This window comes from Semicossyphus pulcher, unplaced genomic scaffold, assembly GCF_022749685.1.
Source record: "Semicossyphus pulcher isolate SPU_LCO1_2020_fin unplaced genomic scaffold, fSemPul1.0.p SCAF_11, whole genome shotgun sequence".
In the NCBI taxonomy this organism is placed as follows: domain Eukaryota; kingdom Metazoa; phylum Chordata; class Actinopteri; order Labriformes; family Labridae; genus Semicossyphus; species Semicossyphus pulcher.
In genome coordinates, this window is record NW_027211615.1 from 9360691 (window position 1) to 9383099 (window position 22409).

The following is a 22409-nucleotide window of genomic DNA, read 5'->3' on the forward strand; positions in this document are numbered from 1 at the left end:
GAGTTTCCAAAGACCTGTTTGAGGTGTCAAGATTCCTCAAACCAAGCTGCAACCAACACTTATTTTCCATCATCTATTAATCTGACTATTATTTCCCTGATTCAAGGATTAATTTTGCCCATAAAATATAAGAAAATAGAAACATTTCTCACACACGCTGAACTGTTGAATTGTACTGTTGCATAGGACAAAAAAACCCATCAAATCCTTTTAGTTTCTCGTCATTGTTTCTGCACTATAATGATCATATATGAGATGTGCTAAGCAGTAGAAAGCTCTGGAGTAAATTCAGCGTGGACCCTCTCACTTTGAAGCTGTAACGGAAACCGCTCCTCATTTGTTGAAGCCTCTGTACAGCCACGGTGCACCCACACAAGTGTTATCAGTCACTTGGCTGATTAGATGTATTCTCTGGACTGTGTGGGTGTGAACAGATCAAACTTGATTGACATCTCTCTAACTGCCCTGAATTATCTTTGCTGCACCTGTTAGACTGAGGCAGTTTACAGCTTTATGAGTCGGTTCTGTTAATCGTCCTGTGGCTCGATCTCACCTTCGCTCTTTTCCGTGTTACGTCTGGTAGTTTGACGTAAATATTTCTGGTGGGTTTATGTGATTGATGCAAAGACAGGGAGCCCTGAACGGTGCAAAACACGTCTCTTCTGATAGAGTCTGATGCAAGCTCTAAAAGCTCTGCACACTTCTGAAAGCTTTTATTTTGGGAAAGGACGGGGTGGCGTCTTGCCAGCAGATTTTGCTAAAAGATTAATGTGTGGGGTGCATTAAAACATACTGTAGGTCCAGATACACATGCAGTCATGTCTTGTAACAGCAGAAGGAGGTGAACTGAAGCAGCCCTGCCGCTTTGGGCCTGTTGAGAGGGAGATACCATGAATGGGAATTAGCATCACTTTTGTTCTGAAGGCCAGAAACATGTTTGCATAAGTGGAGGCTGATGTTTCAGTCCCTGGTGTGCAGGGAGACTGAAGGGGCTATTGATATGGATAAACAACACATTATATGGTAAATCCATATTTTAATGATGTTGTGATGCAAACCTTTAGAGGCAGCAGAGGGGTTAAAGGAGCTTAAGCTTTTAATGAGGACAGGAAATCAGAGGCCGTTGACGAGCCAACATGGAGACGACTAAGGTGGGCTTGGTAACTCAATTTAACCTGTTAGCACACTCTTAAGCCTGTTACATGCACTGTATGCTATTGGAGACACATCATGATTATAGTGCGACCAGTGCTGAAGTTTCTTGGCTGTTACTGACATTTGAGAGTTAAAAATTCAGCTGACAACACATCTGCCATTGTTTAGCCACTCTACCAACGTTGCTCTGAGACTTGCTATGAGATGTCAGTGTTGGTGGATCCACCACTTTGGTCCTGCCAGAAATATCTCGACTATTATTTGACGGATTGCCAAAAAATCTGTCCAATAATTTCCTTTCTAGGATATTTTTATTTGCACAGTTAAACTGTTTTCTGAAGTGATGGATCCTTCTGACTTTGGGGATTTCCTCTAGAGCCACCATGAGATGGATATTCAAGGTTCTTATAAACCTTTCCCACCAAAATGTGTACGTTGACGCAGGTTTTTGAGACTAGCTAATAAATGATTGTCTCTTTTCCCATTGCCAGTGGAGTATACTCCTTATACTCCTTAGTATAGGTTGTATTTTTTTCTTCCCCTCGGATCAGAAGAAGCTCTCTCACCTCGCTGCTGCATCTTGCAAGAAACAAAGAACATATTCGCTGATGCATGTTTGTTCTGTATTAGCGCGACAGCCAGCATAACTTCAATGCCCATTGTAGCATCGCGCTAGAAAGGGGGCGGAGATTAGCGTGGCGACACAGGTTTTGTGTTCCCATCATTAGTGATCGGAGCCGAGGCGATAATTACCCAGGGCTACTGCAGAGTCATTTGACCCGGGTCCGAATGCTGATTGTAACCTTTCCCAGTAAGCAAAAAAGCCGGGTGTAAACGAGTCTTTTGACCAGTGAGACTTTATGTCAGGACAGTTGTTGTAGATTGCAATAGGGTGTGGGTTGATGTTTGTAGTGGAAAGTATGAGTGAACCTACTAGCCTTGATCAAAATCATATCATAGCAGACTTTGGGGCATCTCACCGAAGCTCCTTTCACACATGCACTGCACTCCTGAAAATATCCTGACATTGTCCAGGTGCATGTGTGAACGACTTTACGCAGACAGCCAGACTCCTAGTAAAATGTCAGCAAGAAGTCTGGGTGAGCCGATGTGTGAACGCAGCAGGTAATAGTCAGGAACATTCACTGGAGCGAGTGGGCGGGGTGATGACGTGCGAAGCCAGAAGAGCGGCACATAACAGGATGATTAAAAGCATCTGAGATTGAAGAAGAGGGATCATTTACAAGAAGACAACAGCAGAGATGTGTGTGAATTGGAGAGGCTTGGTTGAGAGATGGACGCCCTTGTCCGATGGGGAAAATCTCCCGCGGTGAGGACATGTGTGAAAGAGCAACTCTGGAGAATTTCAGGGGCAGACTGTCTTAAAATTTTCTGGAAATTGTCAGGAGTGGACGTGTGAAAAGGGCTCTAGTGACAGATCTTTACATTATTTGGGACTCACTACTTTTGAGCCTGCTGCCACGTTTTGTAAAGCCACATCTCTCTCCTCCTCCAGAGAGGGACAAAGAAGAGCAGCGATGAGCGGCAAGGTCAGCTGTACACCGTTTAGCTGACCACCGATACCGGATTAGACAGCGTGCCTGCAGCGTGCCTGTCATCCTGCTGCGCTAACTGTGTCATCTCTCAAAGACAATTTCCCTAATGTATTCTCTCTGACAGATGACCCATCTCAGTGATATCATTTACGCTCGTCTCCCGTAACAACGGGGACTTGAAGGCATGCTCCCTATGAAATGACATTGCCTTCAGGGTACGTACACCCCACACAACCCTGTCAGGTGTCACAGATGTGTCACTTCTCTAGAAGAATGCCCTCGATTCCCGGGCTCGTGACGATTGATCTTATTCTCCGGAGGACAGGAGGTGAGACAAAGGCCTAAATTGAACATGCCAACAACTCGTGCAGCCTCCATCCCATTTTTTTAAAATCACTTTCTTTAACCTCGAGGAGATCTCCTTGTGAGGATGTTCAGAAGCGCCGTGTGTCCCCGGGCTGCTGCTCAGACAATCTGTCAAAGTACATTACAGAGGGTACAATGAACTATGGCTAACAAGTTTTTTTCTTATATCCTGCAGTGAATACCTGCGTCAGTCACCAGGAAATGAGCTCAGGTGTATTTTTAAGTGGCTTTCTTACATGAAATATGCCAGAAATGAACAATAATACCAGACCGAGCGCTTTCTGCATCAGATATCTGCGATTATTCTTCATGCTCCCTCTTTATCTGCAAATGAACTGCTGAATGAATAACTCCTCATTAGCATTTCATGACTAAATCTCATTTTGAACATGCTCGATAGCGAGCAGCAGGTACAGTGGGTTGAAACTCGCAACCTTTGTCATCAATAACTGTCACGTCAGGGAAATGACTTGGCCTTTATGCTGTGAGTCATGCACAAGTGGTTAATCTGACGGGTAGCCTGGAATGATTTCCTCCTCGGGTTATGACAGCAGATCTTACAGCTCTTTTCAGAGCAGCCTGCACTTACATATAATTGCAGAGTTTTGTAACATAAAAGGTTGCTGTGTTTGGATATCTGGTGGTATGTAGGTGACACGACGAAACGATTTTAGCTCCTCTCCCTCTCTTGCATATTTAAAAGTTGACTCTAGAGGCCCTTTCAGTCGTCTTCAGGAGGGGATGTGTGAGGAACATTCCCCACAAATACGTATTGTTACCAGGGATGAAATGGTTACCGGTTTCACGGTAAAATTCCTGACGGTTAGTACTACCGTGTTGAATTACTGCGCTTTGAAAAAGGTAAATAGCCTACTATCCAGTGTCTCCCAGGCACAAGCGCGCAGGCGCAGCATGCAATGTGAGTTTGTTTACAGCAGTGATTCCCAAACTGATGAATCTTTACCGAACGTCACAACTACTACAACAAAGACAATAAAATGTGAAGAATCATATCTCGCCCTCACACTCCGCGGCACGTCTGCCCCGTGAACGTTCCGTTTAAGTGGCCACAGTGTTAACCAGCAGCGGGCCGCGTGTCGCTGATAACGGGAATACACTCACTGAAAAGCCGCCTGGCGTAACCGAAAGCCTCGATCATCCAGCGGACATCGCGTGTGACAGCAGCAGCAGCAGCAGCAACACCGGGTGCTTGTTTACAGTTTACAGGCAGGTGACACACAGACTGCTGCACAGCGCTCAGGCCTCTGTGCGCGCTGGTGAAGAGCTGCACTAATGTGGTATCAGAGACTTTTCCTGTTGAAGAGTCGTGAGAAACCAGAAAATTAGTTTTCCTTTTGCACCAAGCAGCAATAAAGTAGCAGGTTGACATGTTTCCCTTAATTTGCTTCACTATGACACGACCTGCAATGTGACTATTGCACATACGCACATCACAACTGTGATGGTTCTTTCAGCCTTATACTCAACTGATATGCCAAACAGAGTGGCTTTACTAAAGTTGCATCTGCGCCATCAAATGCTCAACTCGCCTCTGATAAAGTAGCCCTGCAGAAAGTGAGTGAGTGGAAGTCTGTAAATATCTGTATTTGGCGCCAGCCTATCGACAGTTGTATCACACGAGTTAGGACGACGATATTAAACTGTATCGATATTTTGTCCCACCCCTAATAAATATGCAACATCATGATATTTTAAAGCAGTATCCTCCACAGGATGATTTTCACAATCATGCTACTAAAGCAGTGTATCAGAAGTTCCTTGACTCTTCGGCCTCCCAGCTGTGCTGTGTGCTGCACTGACAGGCTCTTTGTCACTTTGTTTTCCACCACGACTGCTTCAATTCATTTTTAAGGTACAGTTGTTGCTCGTGACTGTTCCCATCTGGTACGCTGGACAACTGTTTTTTCCTTTTCATTACCTCAGCAACACCAACTGATTTCCTAAAGAAAAACAAAACGGTTTAGATTTCTTACAGCTGTCTTTGTGTACTCTTTGTTTACGTATTGACTTCCTTCATATCACATACTGGTGTTTGGCTAACCCCTGTTTGGGAGTGTGAATGACCTTCGTTCTTTTGTACTTCAGTGTAGAAAGAAAGAAAGAAAGAAAGAACAGCAGTTAAAGTGAGAAAATGAGGTGGAAGTTTCCCCTGCTATTTGAACTGAAACGGCTGCATTGCATTCTGGTCTTTTGAGGCCTGTCTGCTACACTTTTTTCTCCGTGTGACTGTAACTTTACATTTAGCCCCTTCAATTGCTATTTGACGCTTGTGCAGCAGGAAAGTCTTCTTTTAAAATCAGAAAACTACAACACCCAATGTCAAGAAGGCCACGATAAAAAAACGTATTGTCAGTCTTCTGAGGCGTACAAACAAAAGATGTCAGTCCTACTTCTTGTAGTTATCTGGTATTCTGTTGGCTTCCTGTTTCCCTACTTAATTAAATGTTTAACTTGGTGTCTAAAAAGAATCCTGATTAAGCAATCCTATCATGAACTCCCCCATAAAGAGGAAGCGCTCACTCACTCTGCACCCTGGGGCGTGACTGATGCAACATTTACATCACAGTCCCGCCCAGAACTGTGGGGATCCCCAGTAAACGTCTGCAGCCCGAATGAATCTTTTCACCTCCTTGCTTCTCTGTTAGTATGCAGAGCTGTCGAGGTGCATTTACATTGCAAAGGAAGCTCATGTGTTCTCCGGGAGGGCCATTGTTGTCACCCCTCATCTCACAGTTGTGTAGCCGCCTTTTGTTGCAGCTCCCGTGTGTATCCCGTCAACAATCAGATACAGGCGGATGGTTCGTAAAGTGGCCTGTTTGCTCTGAGGCCTGACGATGTTAATGAGGGGGAACCATCGGAGGTCCTCTCCTGTAGGTGCTGATAGAGACACTGGCTATTGTCTGGGTGAAAGGGTTTGTCAAGTAGAAGGAGTCTATCAATGGAAATGATGAACAAAGCCAGGGTTCACTGAATTAGACTCCTACTGAAGACCATGATGTTGGTGATTATCATAAAACATTGATGATGTGTCCCTCTCCCTTTCAGACTACATGTGTATATATACATGAATCATGATTAGCTGTAACAACAGTAGAGATATAGTGATGCAGTAGACAAAGCCTCTTTGATATGATTCAGGATTTAAGGTTGAATCAAATCATTAAGAGTACAATTGTTATTTCATTCGTGTCACAGCAGCGTGTGAAAGGCTGTCCCGTTTCGAAGGCTCCTTAAGTTGCGGCCGACAAATGCGTCCTCCTTTTCCCTCCCAACATATCCCAAGATTCATTGTGCGCCAATTGAAACGAGATGGCGGTCTCTTAAGCGGCCGAGTAATACACTATTGTTTCTACTCAATCAAATAGCTTGCGATACAGAAAGTGGCCTTGAAACTTCAAATTATCTTTAAACCAGTTAGTTAGGTAGGTATGATACCTAGGTAGCCCGTTAGCTAGCTGTTGCTAGGAGAAGCCGCCTTTGGTGACGCAAGGTTAAGAGCAGGAACAGCAGGTGACACAAACAGGAAATCCTCCGCAAATCCAGACTGTCTCATTTCAGTTGGCCTTAGCGGTCTACACAGGCTACGAGTGACTCCGTCGACCGCAACCTTTGAAGGATGCAGCCCCCAAACTGAGACACAGCTGTGGTCTATGATCACTTTTAAGCTAGCCCCTTAACAGCTAACCGCTATCAACAGTAAGATTCCTTTGAAACATTTTTCTATTATGTTGACCAAAAGATTTCTTTATATTTTCCCAGCAGAGCTTCACAGTGAGTAGTACATTAGAGTTAAAAGGAGTTAGGAGTAGATTGTTCTTTAGAGAATACTTAGTTCACATGAACAGGACTGTGTCGGCAACGAGATAAGGATTATGATCTGTCCACGGTGGCCTAACACTGGACTCAAAATGAAAGTTCCCCACGGCTGCTTTAAGTTGAATTTTCAAAGGAATGTTGATTTCTGTGTGTTGTTAGCGCTGATCCTAGAACAGGGTGTTTAATCTATATTGCCTGCCCTTGTTGATTAAACAGCTGACGGTTTAAGTCATTACCTTCAGCTTGGAGGAGTTGGTGACCAGGGTTCTTTGAGTGTTAGCGGCTAATACCACTCTATTTTTGCCTTTTGCTTCCGAGCACTGCTCTTTTCTGTGACTTCTCTGCCAGGGCACACATTTCCTTCTTGAATTACAAGTGAGCAGCGATTTTAGAATAGTTTTGACATTTATTTCAGAGCGATCGAGGCAGGCACGAGTTTGGAGAATGTAGCTAGCTCGCAGGAGAGGGGCTGGTCCGCAAGCACACAGAGAGAGTTGGTTGGAAAGGTCAGTTTTGATGGTTTGATTTTGCCGAATTTCACACAGGATTTGGGTTTTATCTGTGGTTGTGTATCAGTGTAACCAAACCCCCAGACTGAAAATAAATCTATGTCTATATGCCAATACAGTCCCAATGTTAGACAAGATCAATGAAGCAGTTATTCTTGATGTATTGATTGAAATGACAGCTATAACTGGTGATGCAACGACAAGCCAACACTTCCTACTGACTGCCATGGACACCGGGTCACACGCTTTGATTGACGTGAGTGAAAAACAACCGACTGATCATTGATTTGGTGTCTGCATCACTAATTTAGCTTAATTTTATAAGTCCAGACTATTTGGCTGCGACATTTCAGCGAGGCTGGCTGCCAAGTCACAAAAACAGGAAATGAGTCATATCTCCTCAACATTTAGTCGGATCATGATCAAAATTGTTCTGTGGGTAGAAGAGACCTCGATGTACCTGTGTGCAGTGTACCCTGCTTGATGTGCCTGTACTTGGCCCAAAGAACTGCAGCTTGCAGCTATATTCTGCTTATTTTTATCACAGTGACGGAGGACAAAGGCCTGGTTCTGGTCTCAGCTGTGTGCGGGTCCGCTGAGTAGGGAGGCATCATGTATGGATGGAGACATGCAAATAAGCCTGACCTCCTGTCGGACCAGGACGGAGACGCAACATAATACATATCCAAATGAACAATGTTATGTCAGGCAGGGAGCTCTCGAACCAACACGCCTGCTGATAATGTTGTGACTTGACACAAAGGCTCATGATTGTGTTTTAAACTGAGGACATTCAGACTGCTATCTCAGCTGTGCTCTTTCCTAAAAGTACATTAATGCCACCTAAAAAAGGTGCACATAAGCAATGTCTGCGTATGTTTTCTATCCTTTAAGATGCTTCCTGACATTTAGTCAGTGTTGAGGAAATGTGATGGTGTAACTGTTACTGAAATGGCAACTTCATCATTTTCAATTGTGCAATAAGATGCACATGAAAAGGTCAGTTTAGAGTCGTTTCTAACATTGACATCCTTCAGAAGACATGTAATTCTGATTTTGATAAACTATGTGAAAACTACAAGTTAGTCAGATATTCGTCCTGTAGCAGCATTACCTCTTCTTTTATACTTTTTGGCTGCATCAGAAACCTCATACAACCACTCTGTCTGAAGTAGGGCTGCACAATATATTGCAATTGCGATGTGTGCATGTGCAACAGTCACATCGCAGGACGTGCAAAAAGTGAAACAAATGAACTGAAACACGTCAAGCTGTTGTTGTTGTATTGTTGCTTGGCTCAAAAGGAAAACTCGTCCATTTCTCGCATTCATGACTAATCTACAAGAAAAGGTCCGTCGGTAACGCGACGCAGCTGTTGGGACCTCGTTAAACCTGATTAAAGGTAACTGCCCAGGCGACGCCCACCTCTCCTCAACAGTCTAAAGTCGGCAGTTGACAGACACCAGCTGACAGGAGAGACTTTTGTTGACTACTTCTTCTTATTTAAGTTTTTGCTTTATTTTACATGGACGAAGGTCATGCATACACACGTCGTGCGAGTATAGGCTAGTTGTCAAGGGAACGCACTCAATATGTTGCGGTTTGTTGGGAGAAGGCGCACATTGGTCCCACTTTCCACGACTCCCGACTGGACATGTCAAACACCGTCCGACAAACACAGACTGTCGGCACACACTGACCCGACAGTTGGTGTTGGTTGGAGTTGGTCAGCGATTGTCTGGGCAGTGTGCAGCCACATTAATGCTGTGGCCATAAATGGACCTTTCCAGGAGCGGACAATCTGCAGAGTGTTTACTTTTGGCGGCTACACCTGCAGCTCGCACACAGCGTGTTTCTGTGTGCCGTCAGGAAGTAGGAGAGGGCGAGCTTTCGTTTCCAAAAGATACATCACGGGCTGGTCATGCTGATTAAACATACATTTAAACACTGTTAGAATGGTAGATGACATATTGTAAGAGTAACGCAACTGCGGCCCGCAAGCCTGTTTGTGTTTGTTATAAGGAAGTGTCCCGTGTGGTGACAGTAGTAGAACTAATCCACAGTATGATTGTTGATGTTATTGTAAATGACAACACGCTGCATTTATCTAATTATCTTATTTAAATTGCATTAATTTTGCAGAACAAAAAGTTATCACAGTTAGTTTTTTCCAGTTTCACGCAGCCCCGGCGTGAACGATTTGAAAGTCTCGCTCTAAATAAAGAAAGAACTTATTTTTGCAGCACTCTCCCTTTCCTCTGCTCCTCTCCGAGTGGTCAATAGAGAAAGGGATTGTGATACCATTTCCCAAATCTCACTTCTCCTTTCTCACCGTAAAACCACACGGCTGCTGTTTCATCATTCCCCTTCAACATTCATTATTACACACGATCACTCATCTAACGCAGGAGAAATGCCAGAAACCCAGGCTGTACATGTTCCTTTTACATGATGTAATCATCCTAACTGGCTGTGTGGGTGGGCCGAGGCTCATTTGTCCACATTAACAGCATAGTGAAGATGTTTTTCCAACCCACTTACAGAAGGAGGGAGCGTGGAAATGAACTTTTGCTCTCAGACAGGGAGGATATGCAGATCAGACAGGTGGCAGGCACTTTAGTCAGGGAGGGTCAGAGCACAGTCAGTCTGTTTTTAAAGGAGGTAACATTCACTCTTGACTTGGACAAATTAGGTTTCAGTCTATGTATGACCCAGAAATGTCTTACATCACTTCATTTTCACTTTGTAGACACAGTGAGACACACTATGTTGCATTCCACAGTATTTAAAGCAAACGTGTTGAATTTTTCACGCGCCTTTGAGCCCCGGGGACACATTTCATTCATTATGTTATAGACAGAAGGCAAAATCTTTAAGTCTCAACTCAATTCAACTTTATTTGTATGTCACATATCGTACAAACAAGTGCTCCAAATGAAAAGGAAGTAATTCAAAGGTATAATTGTCTTATAATGTTGCTGTATCGTGATATTATCATTATCATGGTTCACGTATCGTATCGTAAGTTACCCTGCAACTCCCGATTGTCTAGTATAAGTCACGGTTTGTGTTAATGAAGATCTACATGCAGAGCAAAATGTTTTGAGACCTTGTTTGACAGCTATGCAGCAATGAGGGTAATACAGGCTCTGTTAACACATTATTTATAGTGTGTAAGGCCTACTGTTGCCTTTACTTGTACTCATATACCTGCACTGTATATCTTTTAGTGTATACTGTGTATATTTTAGTCTGTTCATATCTGTCTCCTTCTGTTTATTCCACACATAACAATATTCACATGGCTCTTCAGTGTTTTCACTGTAGATTAGATGCTTATATTCCGTTACCTCAGTACCTGTAAAGATCTAATAGAGATTCTTGCCAATGGTTTTACACTATTTCACTGACACATCAGGAAATGTAGCAATGCTCCAACAAATCAAGAGAAGAAGACTAGCTACACACACATGGACGCAAGATTGAAACGGTTTTATGAGGACAAATATGCATTCAGCATGTTCGTCACACCTCTAAAATGCTCACACGTAGTTTTGGTGACAAACAAAGTGAGACTATTTGTACAGCCTGTTAAACCAGAGTGTGTCTTCCTGTTTGTTTTCGCCCCACAGTAACAGAATGGGGCGACGACGTACTGTCCATCTCTGAAGAAGAAGCCATGGTCATCGTCAACCACCAATCCACAGGAGACGTGTGCACCCTCATGATGTGCCTACAAGACAAGGGCACGGTAAGAAGAGAGAGAAATGTGTTGCCTCTTTGTATCCCTTTTTGGAATTCCAAAAATATAACCAGGTTGAACGGGGTCACATCAGTTTGAATAAAAGCCATGCAGTATTTTGAACCTGCAGGGTACTTGGCACCATCTGTAGTGAGCTGAAAAGGCTGCTGTCTGAGCATGTTTGTAGTCTTTGTCACTGCAAATAAGGAGTTCCTGGAGAATTGCACACATTACTCTAAAACCCCTCTAAGCCTGAGTTAAGTGTTGGTTTTAGGCATGTTTGTCAAAGGTTAGCCAAAACCTCGACTGTCTACTTGTTTAACGAAATGATAGTTAGACAAAGTAAGGTGTTTATAAGAACAAGTTTAGTGCAAACACAAGGAAAGGTATCAAGTCATGTTAGTGCAGTCTACAGTCAATAAGGCAGGAGGGAGTTCTTTTTTTGGATCAGCAGAGAGCCAGTGATGAGATAATGTGTTTTTCTAGTCAAAACAGTCGACACAGGAGAGACGGACGGCAGTGCAGATCAGAGCTGCGGTTTGCTGCATTCAAATCACAAAGCGTGAGTTTGGAGCGTCCAGCAGAGTTCCTCAGACAGGACAACGACAGAGTCGAAGATCGGAGAAGAGGCTGCTTTGCATTCTTCCACAATGATCATTTTCAACATGACAGGAAGTGAAACATGTCCACAGCTCTGAGCTCCGCCCCTTCCCCTTTTTCAAAAGAACACTTTAACTCAACACATTCTGATAGAAAAAGACGAGTCATGCGCACCTTCCACATACAGTACTCGTCTTACAACATAAAAACAGATTGTATCAGTGTTGCATAACTGGATAATGACATGCTCTTCTGCTATTACAAAGACGACCGACGCTGCAGAAGCTTAGAAGCATTTTGAAAGAAAACTGTGAGGGGATGGAAACACCAAATAAACTAAGTAACTGCACAGAGCACACTGTACGTCAGGCAGGAGGGATGTCGGCACTTTACAAATTGTACATCTCCAGACGGAACTGTCAATCACTTTCCAGCTGTGTCGACTGATCAATAAGGTGTTAATCAGGTGTTGTGAGGAGCTCAGCTGCTTGTTTAATTGCTTAGGTTGGAGGGGTTGGCATGAGTGCTCAAGAACTCTACTACTTGTTTTCTTAATACCAGTATGATGTGTTTGATTATGGAGTACATTCAGATAGCTGTGGCTCAGAGGGAGAGTTGTTCATCTTCTAATCGGAAGGTCGGGGGTTCGATCCCCAGCCTCTCCAGTTTACATGCCGAAGTAACCTTGGGCAAGATACTTAAGCCTGAATTGCTCCCGGATGTGTAGCCAGAGGTGTATGAATGTGAGTGAATGATAAGCTGTGTGACCATGTATGGCAATGAATGAATGAGCTGTACTATTGTAAACTAGTGTTGTGATAAAACAGCTCACTTTTCCAATGATTTACTTACTAAGCATAACGAGGAGACAGTGGAGAAAGATTACAGGCGATCTCTCATCATCTCATGTGACTGCGCATGATGGCTGCCATGCGTTCCCTGCGACTGTTTGGAGTGTCGGCTGTGCTTGTCCTCGTACGCGTATGTGCAGTATGCACATGAGCAGTAGGGGCAGTGTAGAGGCAGAGGGGATGTGACAGGGTCAACACAGCAGCAGGGACAACGATGGCAGAAAGTTTTGAAGAAGAGCTGATAAACAAAGTCCACATTATCCACATCTGTATGTGTCATCACCACTGCACAGCGACAAACTTGCCTGTCAAAATAGCTGGCGACACATAAGATCCATTTTAGAAGTCGATGTAGAAACCTGCATAACTAAACCCCCCGGCGAAGTGGGGGCAGTGCTGATGGCGTGTTCTGTCCACCGGTCATCAGTCGCCTGAGCTGGCTAGAGAATTTGGTAAGTCACCAGGCCACTGAGAATTCAGAATTAACATAATAGTAACCTCCTCGAGTGTCACCATGTCTGTTGTTTACATCCCGCACATACGGTAGTTGCATACAGCCTGAGCTCTCTGGTCTGCCCTCTAGAGGTGTCCTCCAGTAACACGTGTAGTGTCGTTGTGTACACGAACGCAAGGTTAAAGAGCGAGTGTATCTCCAGCCTTATACAACAGTTAGTTCTGACCAAGTAATCTGATTGGAAAAGAGGCATTCCATGAGTGTTCTTATAGAGAATAACCGCACTGGGAATTTACACTCTGTGTATCACTCCGCCTCAGCCAGGTGTTCTGAATACTGTTAATTAACACTACAGCAGACCGTGTATGTCGACATTAATCAAGCTGGTACCTCTGAATCACACAGCAGACTCTTACTTCACTGGTTGATGATAAATTAAATCAAACAGATAAAAGTATATGATAAAAAACAGCTGATCTGTGGTGACCTGTAGACACAGAGTGCAGGAGAATGTTTGGGTTGCTTGGCAACAACAGTCCAGTTTCAGTTAAGTTGTGGAGCTAAATGAGTTAGTGGAGAAAAAAATAATCTGTTGTTGATTACTACTGTTTACTACTATTTGCCGCTTGTTTAACTGTTTAACACACTCGAGGTTGTGATGTTGTCCTGAATATCAGCTCGGCTGTGATTATCTGCGTGATGATATTCAGTACAACACCGCTCCCTCTCATGTGATATTGCTTAATTATGATGCTACCATAGAGGGCGGAGAAGATTAGCCTTCTCCTCATGAAAATGATCACGGGAAATATGCTGCTGTTAGTTTAAGGACGGGGCTTCTGCAAGCGGGTGTTTGGTGGAGAACAACCTCACTACGAACAAACAGGGGAGAGATATGAGGAAGCTGCATGAAATGGAGCCTTAGCATTGCTGTCGTTTCATTTAGAGCTGTGAGTGAAAAACCGCTGTCCTACAGACATGCAGCTCTGATGACCAGCACACCGCAGCTTGAACAGCGGATCACTTCAGAGCAGCTGGCAAGGAGGAGGGGGTGTTGGAGAAAGTTGGTGCGTGTGCCCAGGACAGTGCCAGTAGTATTGTGTTGGCAAAGTATCGCCTCATTTTTGGGATTACTCTATAATACTTAAGTGCGAGTACTCAAACCAGATGCACATTAATCACATGCAGGAAGAGCTTCTTTATTCTGAAACTTATCATCAGCAGCAGAAGTGAGTTTAAAAAAGAACATAGGAGAGGGAAGTAACGTTATCCGTCAGTGCTTAAAGTCAAGTCTGTCTCTTTTCACTCAAAGATTCAATTATTTGACTCCATTGTCACAAAGTGCAGCTCGCCGTCCTGCCACTCAAATCACCCCGGAGGTTGGCCGTGATGTTTCTGAGACGGCGGGGGCAGCTGTGTTTTTACTTTTTTGCTTTTTGGCTGAGGCTGGCTCTGCACTGGAGCTGCCGATCTGCGCTGCACAAACATGTTGACATGATCCGCCTCAACAACTGCATCCCTGGCCCAGTTTATCCTCTTAGCAGTGAAAGGACAGTAAGCCAAAGCTGCATGGCAGCAGGTCATGAGGGTGGAAGTGCTCAGAGGGGCTGTGAATCAGTTTGGGGCGCTGGCACCGAAACAAAAGCCACATGCTTTGCTCACAGGTGATTGTGGGATTGCAAAAAAAAACCATGCTGGGATTGTTACAGATATTGATTGTGTCTCTGGTTTCTTTTCTCAGGTGGTACGAAAAATGATGTGGCTGATGGACCATGTGTTCAAATACACCAACTTTGGCCTAGTTTCCCTGATCCACGGGGACTTCTTCATCAGACAGGTGAGAGACAAACTGTTAGAATCAAAGGTCTTCACTGAGTAGAAGATAGTGTGTAGTGTTGTAATGTTTGTTTTGTTGTTTGTTTGTATTGTCACGCCATCAGAAGTTACACATTAACACACTCGTTCACACCGTTCACACTGCATATATTCACATCCAGACAGTTGTCGCTGGAACATGAATGATTATTTCCCTCACATGCCAACACTTTATTTATCTGGAGGTTTAACGCACAGACCTTTAGGCCGCACCCCAGCTGTTTTAATGTCCTGTCTCCTAGTGGCCTGTTTTAACAGCGCTCTGCAAAAGTGGAGTCGCTCCCCATCTGCCTGTCCCAGCTGGACGATAAAAAGGTTAGCGGACTTCTGACGGCTGTAGCGTCCTCTGTGAAGGAGAGCAGCAGCAGGATAGTGGTGTGGGAGCTGGCTGGGTCAGACTGGCCCTTTTGTTGTAGGGCAGCAGGAACAGAGCGGCCTGCTCCGACAGGCCTACACATGGAGCCTACTGGGTTCCTGATGGTTGGGGAATTCCTGGAATATCATGTGAGCAAATACAGACGTTCACAGGAAAGTAATGGGATATCTTATTTGTATCAACAGTACAGGGCTGAACGATATGGCCAAAAATTATTTAAACTATGACCCAATATTTTGTAGCACAAAACAGAAAAGAATATTCAGACTACAGGGCTGTCGCTGCACATCAGAAAAATACATGACATCAATCTGATATCTGCAGACAGCTGGATAGCAAGCATTAGCCAGCGAGCTAGTAGAGAAGGATGGAATAAAGTTCACTTCACTTGATTCTGTTTTTCTCTCTCAGAATCAAAATATTATGTTCACAACAAACACAGTCAGAGCGTGCAGATAAAAGTGCAAAGACCTTTCAGTCCATTCATCTTGTTACTTTTATATGCAAGTGTTAAAGTCACTGAGAGTCAGGAAACACCTGGACTGTGCATGTAGTGAAACTATTTATGTCATAGTTTACAGGACTGTTTTGTTTCAAGTCTGCTGATGTATCACCTAAATTAGTTTTTGTCAGTGGAAAAATAACTTTTGGCTTTTTTAAAACAAGCTGTGGCATTTTACGAAGCAACAACCAACAGGGCTGAAAGATAAAGCCAGCTGCTGCTTTTCCTGGAACGGCCACCTGAATACAAACATTCCCAACATTCCCAACGCACTGCGATGTTGCTCCCATTTTCTCATTTGAAGACAAAATGATGGCGAAATTTCCACCTAGTGGAAGCATTTTTTTTTCACCACAGGCCATGGTAACCATAAGGGCTTTTTACACTGCCAGTTCAAGGCGGGATTATGACGCCTCTGTTACATTCTGTCTTCTATGCACAGAGGTGGAATGGTGGGGCGAAGTCGTTCCGCCTCTGAGCTGGCATCGGAGGTAGTACCAGAAGCGAAACAGAGGCGAAACGGCCTCTGCGTAAACTGCAGAGCCGACAGGGCGGAACAGCGTCGTGTGTATATATTTGAAGTACTCGCTGTTTGTTTACACCTCGCGCACGTTTTGCTTCTGCAATGCTGCAGCGCGATGTAAAAACACAAACACTGGGGCGGCTTTACGCTGGCATTGCGTGCTCCAATGTAGAATGACAAAGGTGGCATGAGGACAGAGCTTCGTTTCGGCGCTGAGGCTTTGAGGAGCGGTGTTGTGAGACTTGTGTCGTGAAGTGTCGTAACGTGTGCACGCAGGTGCATAGTAATATCAGAGAATGTGAGACGGACGGTTTAGAAATGAAATGCCAGGTGTTATAGAGCATCTTTTGGTATTATATCGTCTTCATTTTAAAATTGTAATCCTGCTAGTAATCCCCATTTTTAATAAATGTATCTGTAATCTAATGACCTCTTTTGTTACTGTAACTGTAACAGAACACAGTTGCCTTTATTGTATCCTAATTACATAATGCCGTAGTTGTATTCCCCGTGCCTGATTGTATTATGGCTAAGATTATGTGTAATTAAAGGCGTGGCCCCTTTAAGTCAAAGGCGGGTGCAGCGACTTGTCTGCTCGGCGTCGCCTCAGCTGAACTTCACCATTTGGTTATCAAACCACCCCTTTCACTTCTGGTGGCAAAAAGACACAGGCTTCTTAGCAGCTGTCCACAACCAGTGTGTGACAGAACAGTGGCTATATCCACTTCTTGTATGTGGTCTATTCATTTTACACATTTTACACTGAAAGAAAAATGTCAATTAATTCAATATATCATCCAGCCCTACTTGTAGATGTCTGGTTTATATGTTGATATGTTGGTACTGAGCTGATTTCCTCCCCCATTCGTTGCTCTGTGGGGTTAATCTGGACTTGCTGAAACCAGTTCTAATAGGTCAAAGGTTCTTAAACAATCATTATTTAAATTTGTCCACATCTTTTCTGTCATACAATCACAGAAAAGCCACTGCATCCCCCGCTCACATTTTTATCCGCGGAAACACCAGAGCTATGGCGAGAGGGAATTACATTTTTAGGTCATAGAAATGCTTTCCCGCTGAATTTCACATCCGGCACTGTGCCGAGGGTGAAGCACCGCGAGCCTGCAGACAGACAGACAGGCTGCAGAGGAGAGGCCGGCCCGAGCAGACTCTGCCTTTTCTGCCCTCCTCTCCCTGTGATCCCCTCTGGCATCCTCGTGTGTGCGTTCTTGACATCCCTCGACCAAACACTTCACACATCCACACAGCACAGCAATCATCTGCCCCGGCCTCCCGAGCATCTGCTGTCCACTCCGGCTGGCAGACGTGTCTTCAGCATCATTATGCAGCGCACAACACAGCGGGCTTTGATGGCAGGAGCTCAGTTACTGGTGGTACAGAGCCGTGATTGAACTTTGTTCTTTGGTAGCGTCTGTGTTCTCTACCTCTTAAACTTGGGAAACCAATTAAAGAGAGGCAAACCCCAAAATAGTAGAACTTGTTTTTCAATGTCAGGGTGGACAAAGACATAACATGTTAGTATTCCATTATACTCAAATAACACGCTTCAAATCACAGTCAGTGCCGTTAACATATTTCTGGACACTTTCTATGAATAAAAAGCAGGATAGTGTTTTCTTGGCTAAATGAAAGTAGGTCATACAGTAGGTGTGACAGTGTTCCTATGATTGCCCCAAAGACTTTCTTCTAATATAGGGAATAAAATTGGCTTGCCCCTGCACCTGTGCTACATGTTCACATTATAGACTGTATATTTTAGGTTTGATTATTACTATTATGACGTGTTACCTTGGCACCTGCATGTCAAATTGACCCTCCTTTGAAATTTTGGAATAATCACAAAGATTACACCTCTGCACTCTGGCTAATGCAGGTGCCTAAATTTGTTTGTATGCGCAGACGCTCAGTTGCCAGTTTTTGACGCGCCTAGCTAAAGATGGTGCATTTTAATACAACAGCCCTACAATAACATATATCCTTATAGCATGTATAATGTTCAGCTTTCGTTGATGGTCTAAACAGAGATGAACGGATCCTTTTTTCAGGAATCTGCATGATACTGGTCATTAGTTGGATCAGCTATCGGTAACAATTTGGCCGATCTGTCCAATTTAATGTGATATTTACATGCATGGCGGGCTGGACGGCCATTTTTGCTGTGTCCATTAAAGGTGTCTTATAGGCGCTGGCGGCGCCTCTGACCTCACTTTCAGAGCACTTCTCACCGGCGCTGACTGTTGCTAGGTTACGAAAGTTGTCTGGCAGCACTTAGGCTTCCCTCGGTAGTGACCGTTAAATGCTGAATATCTCCTTTTATTCAAGTACATTTTACAAAGAAATCAGAAAAACGTTGGAAAGGAATCGTGTCCTGGCGTTAGCAGCAGCTCTGGACAAGGAAATTGTTATTGCCAAAGTGTATATCAGATGTCCCGCCCCTTTTTTGTTTTGATTGATCGGGGAGAGAGAAGTGACATTGACGAGCATGGTGATGTTCCTAAAGTTTAACTACTTCTAACTGAGAGCGCAGCAACAAAAAACAGCTGGCGCTGAGGGCGTTTTTGCGCTTAGGACGCTGACCGCTGAAAACGCAGAACAGCATTGGCTTTGTAAAGAAAGTAAGTGCTGCCAGTGCAAAATACCCGGTTAGTGGACACAGGCCCTTACTCTTCTCTTACAAACTTGGGAAAGCACTATTTATGTCAAGCAGGATGCTACTTTGCACAAGAAAGACTCCCAGTCGCTTCCACACAGTGAGGCGTTCAGGTATCATTATCAAGACGTAAAAAGTGGGATTAATGCAACCCTAAATGTTAATTTAACTTCATGGTCAGGTCCGATGTTCTGCTCTTTGTTCTTGATGACATATAAAAAAGCAACACCTCTCACATTCAGCACATACAATCAAATATAGTTCAACAACAGCACAAACCACAGCCTCCAAAATAAACATTTAATTGAAAAAACCCTCCCTAAATGAGTTTCAGCAAAGCTGCCTAAACAACCTTTTTGAAGAGAGCATTTATTGCAGGGCTGATGTGTTCGACTGTTTTAGTTTGCTCTGAGTGTATTTACTGAGAAACTGGCAACTGAGTGTATGTCCTTGGTTTCCAGTTGACAGATCCACGTGGGAGCGTAGGTGAAACAAAGCTGAGTAGGTTGGGTGATTAATTGGATGCAGGTGGCCTTTATAGCAAAGATGTTCAGCTATAGATCTGATAATTAAGTAAAATCCGACCTTAGGAAAACAGGGGAGGCACTCTCGTCGTCCACACAGTCTGACTCTAACGTCAACACTGAAGAGTACATTTCATTCAGTCCACTCGGCTCCACAGTAAATCCACAGCATCAGTCTCAAGGTCATGTTTAGTCGTGTGTTGTGTCCTTCTCTCTGTGAGTCTGTGAGACCTTACAGCTGCAGCTGAGCTTTAACCACGTTCACTGTGTTGTCGGCACTCTTTACTACATGCACCCTGTGCGTGCTCACATGACACATTCAGAGCCCGGCCCCAGCTATGCTAATGCATTTAGAATGGCTTTTGACCAGGCCTAACCAAAGATCAATGCTGCTCCTCCTCGTGCCGTCGCTGCTAATGCTCTTAATGTTGTCAAGGCCATTATGTTTGCATCCATTTCAATTGTGCCGCTAATGCTGCTGCGAGTGCTCCACGCGGTCACTGCAGCTAACTTCTGTTTGGGTTGGTGCCAGCTTGTTTTCATTTGTGTGGTTGTTTATGGTAAAAAAGCATCAATCTTAACGTGAATTAATTTAGTACATAGTCTCAATCATGTTGTTACCTCAGGGCAAATAAAGAGCCGAGCAACTGTTTGAGATAATTGCACTGGTTTTTAGTCACCCAGTTTTTAGACCCCTTTTTATCCCTCCTTGCTAGCAGTAGCCATCGCTTCAGGCATAATGTTTTCAGGTTGTCTGTACCTTGAGGGAATTTCTTCAAACAAATCAACTTGGACTTGAGTACAGAAGGAGTAAATTCAAAGGTCAAAGGTTTCAATCCTTTGTGCCTCTCTGTAAAAATAATCTTTATGTCAGGATGTCCTGTTTCTCAATTGTACAAAAGACAAAGGGGCTGAATTAAAGGAGACATTCACCCCTGGAAAAAGCCGCTGTCAGTCAAAGCTGGTGTTCTCTGTAATCGATAGAAGCAGTAATATTTGTAATTGGCGCCAAAGCTGTGGAGGAAGTTGTACAAACAGCTCGTGGTTACGCCCATTCTACATTCCTACAACACCCAGCGTGCATTGCGCCCCTCCTGAGAGATGCTGGAGTGAAGTACTACTGTTTTCTTCTTCTTATAACTGTGTAATCTACGTCTCTGAGAGGCACTGTACAGACTGTAGCAACACATTTCCTGGAAAGGACAATAAAGAATCTAATCTAATCCAGTGGAGCCATGCTTGTAAATCCATTGAAACACAGCCAAAAATGATGTGTGTATCCCTTTAAAAGTAATTTTGTCTTTTACTTTGGATATGGTATTTCTGTCCGGGCAGACCTGGCTGCAACTCGATTGGCGATAGTTTTAGTTTAGAGCGCTGGAAACAGAAACAGCAGTTTAAACTCTGGTCCCATAACTTTGTGACTTGCTCAAGACTCTTTATTAACGTATTTCCTTCGTTCCCTTGCAGGGTAAAGCTCACCGAGACAAGCAGCTGGTCTACCTGAAAGATCACCTAGACAAATACTACCACAGCCGCGACAGGAAGTGGATAGTGCTGTTCCCGGAGGGCGGGTTCCTGCGCAAGCGGCGGGAAACCAGCCAGTTGTTCGCCAAGAAAAACTCTCTCCCCCACCTGACCCACGTCACGTTGCCTCGACTCGGGGCCACCCACGTTATCCTGAAAACCCTGTCGGCCCAGCAGGAGAACGGGAGTGTGGGCAGCGAGACCGGGACCCCTAACCAGACAGGTAACTAACATATATGCAGAGAATGAACAACTTTCCTGTGCTTCCCAGATACGTTCGCTGGAATTTGTGGGATCAGTGAAATTTGTTCTAATTAGGGTTATGTTGTGTGACCATAAAATCACAGTGGATGTTGTTTGCATGGTTTTTGGCCTTTAATACCAAATGATGTCCCCAGCTGAACCCACACATGTGAAATGTTTTCAGGCCTTTTTAAATAACTGAACACAAATGAAGTAGGGGTTGTTTTTCTGGTGTTCTTTGAAGATTTCTTGGTCTGAAAAAGTCGAATATTTTTGATGAGGTGTGGCGTGAGTGTCGTCTCTATGAACTCTCCTGCTGTATTGTAGTTTCATGATCAACTGTGGTCTCATGTCGGCTAGAAGGCCAATGGAGCATGCTTCAAACACAAGGCATTAAATCATCACCCGCGTGTCCTCCGGGAGTCGTGTTTTAAATGAAAGGTGACTTATTGTACGGATCGCCAGGAGAGGAAAGTGATGACATGCACGGAGTTGCTTGAAATTGCGTCAAGGTCCCTGAATCCCCGGTGGTTCTTCGCAGGAGAGTCATTTTTTCCGTCAAGAGACCAGCCCTAAATACAGCCAGTGAGCAGGAAGATCAGTCTGCAGTTTACACAAAATGTGAAGATATTGTACCAAAAGAAAATTAGAAAACAATTTTCCTTTTTTCTTGTCTTGAGATTAGTTCAGATGTAAATATTGATTCTGTTGTTGTTTGCTCAGAAGGTGATCCATTCCCCTCTTTTTCTGAGAGAGGGCTTCCCTTACTCTGCAGGAGATGTCTAATTTTTCCGCCACTGAAACATTTGATTGACATAGGAAAGGATGTATACGTTTTTGAGACATTATTATTATTATTATTATACCAATTGCGGTAAATAATCAAAGATACAGATTGTTTCTTGATACTACTTCCCCTCTTATCAATCAAAGGCACAACATGTTGCTGTCCTCTGGGATTTAAAGTGATAATCTCGAAGATTTTCATGTAAATAAATGTCTGTTAAGTCTCTATCGCCGAATGAGGTAACACAAAGGTGATTGAGCCTATGGCCCACTGATGAAAGCCTTTGCATTTGCAGTATAACAGACTGGGTG

The 22409-nt window shown here is 44.0% G+C and overlaps 1 protein-coding gene across 1 annotated transcript in view; it reads left to right on the forward strand.

Moving 5' to 3' along the window:
• The window catches only part of lpgat1 (lysophosphatidylglycerol acyltransferase 1), a 58393-nt gene that overhangs the window by 6994 nt on the left and 28990 nt on the right, over nt 1-22409 (forward strand). Inside the window, exons 3-5 of the mRNA XM_069657660.1 lie at nt 11056-11174; nt 14812-14907; nt 21012-21291. Of these exons, the coding sequence (XP_069513761.1) occupies nt 11056-11174; nt 14812-14907; nt 21012-21291 (495 nt within the window). The remainder of the gene's footprint in view (nt 1-11055; nt 11175-14811; nt 14908-21011; nt 21292-22409) is intronic.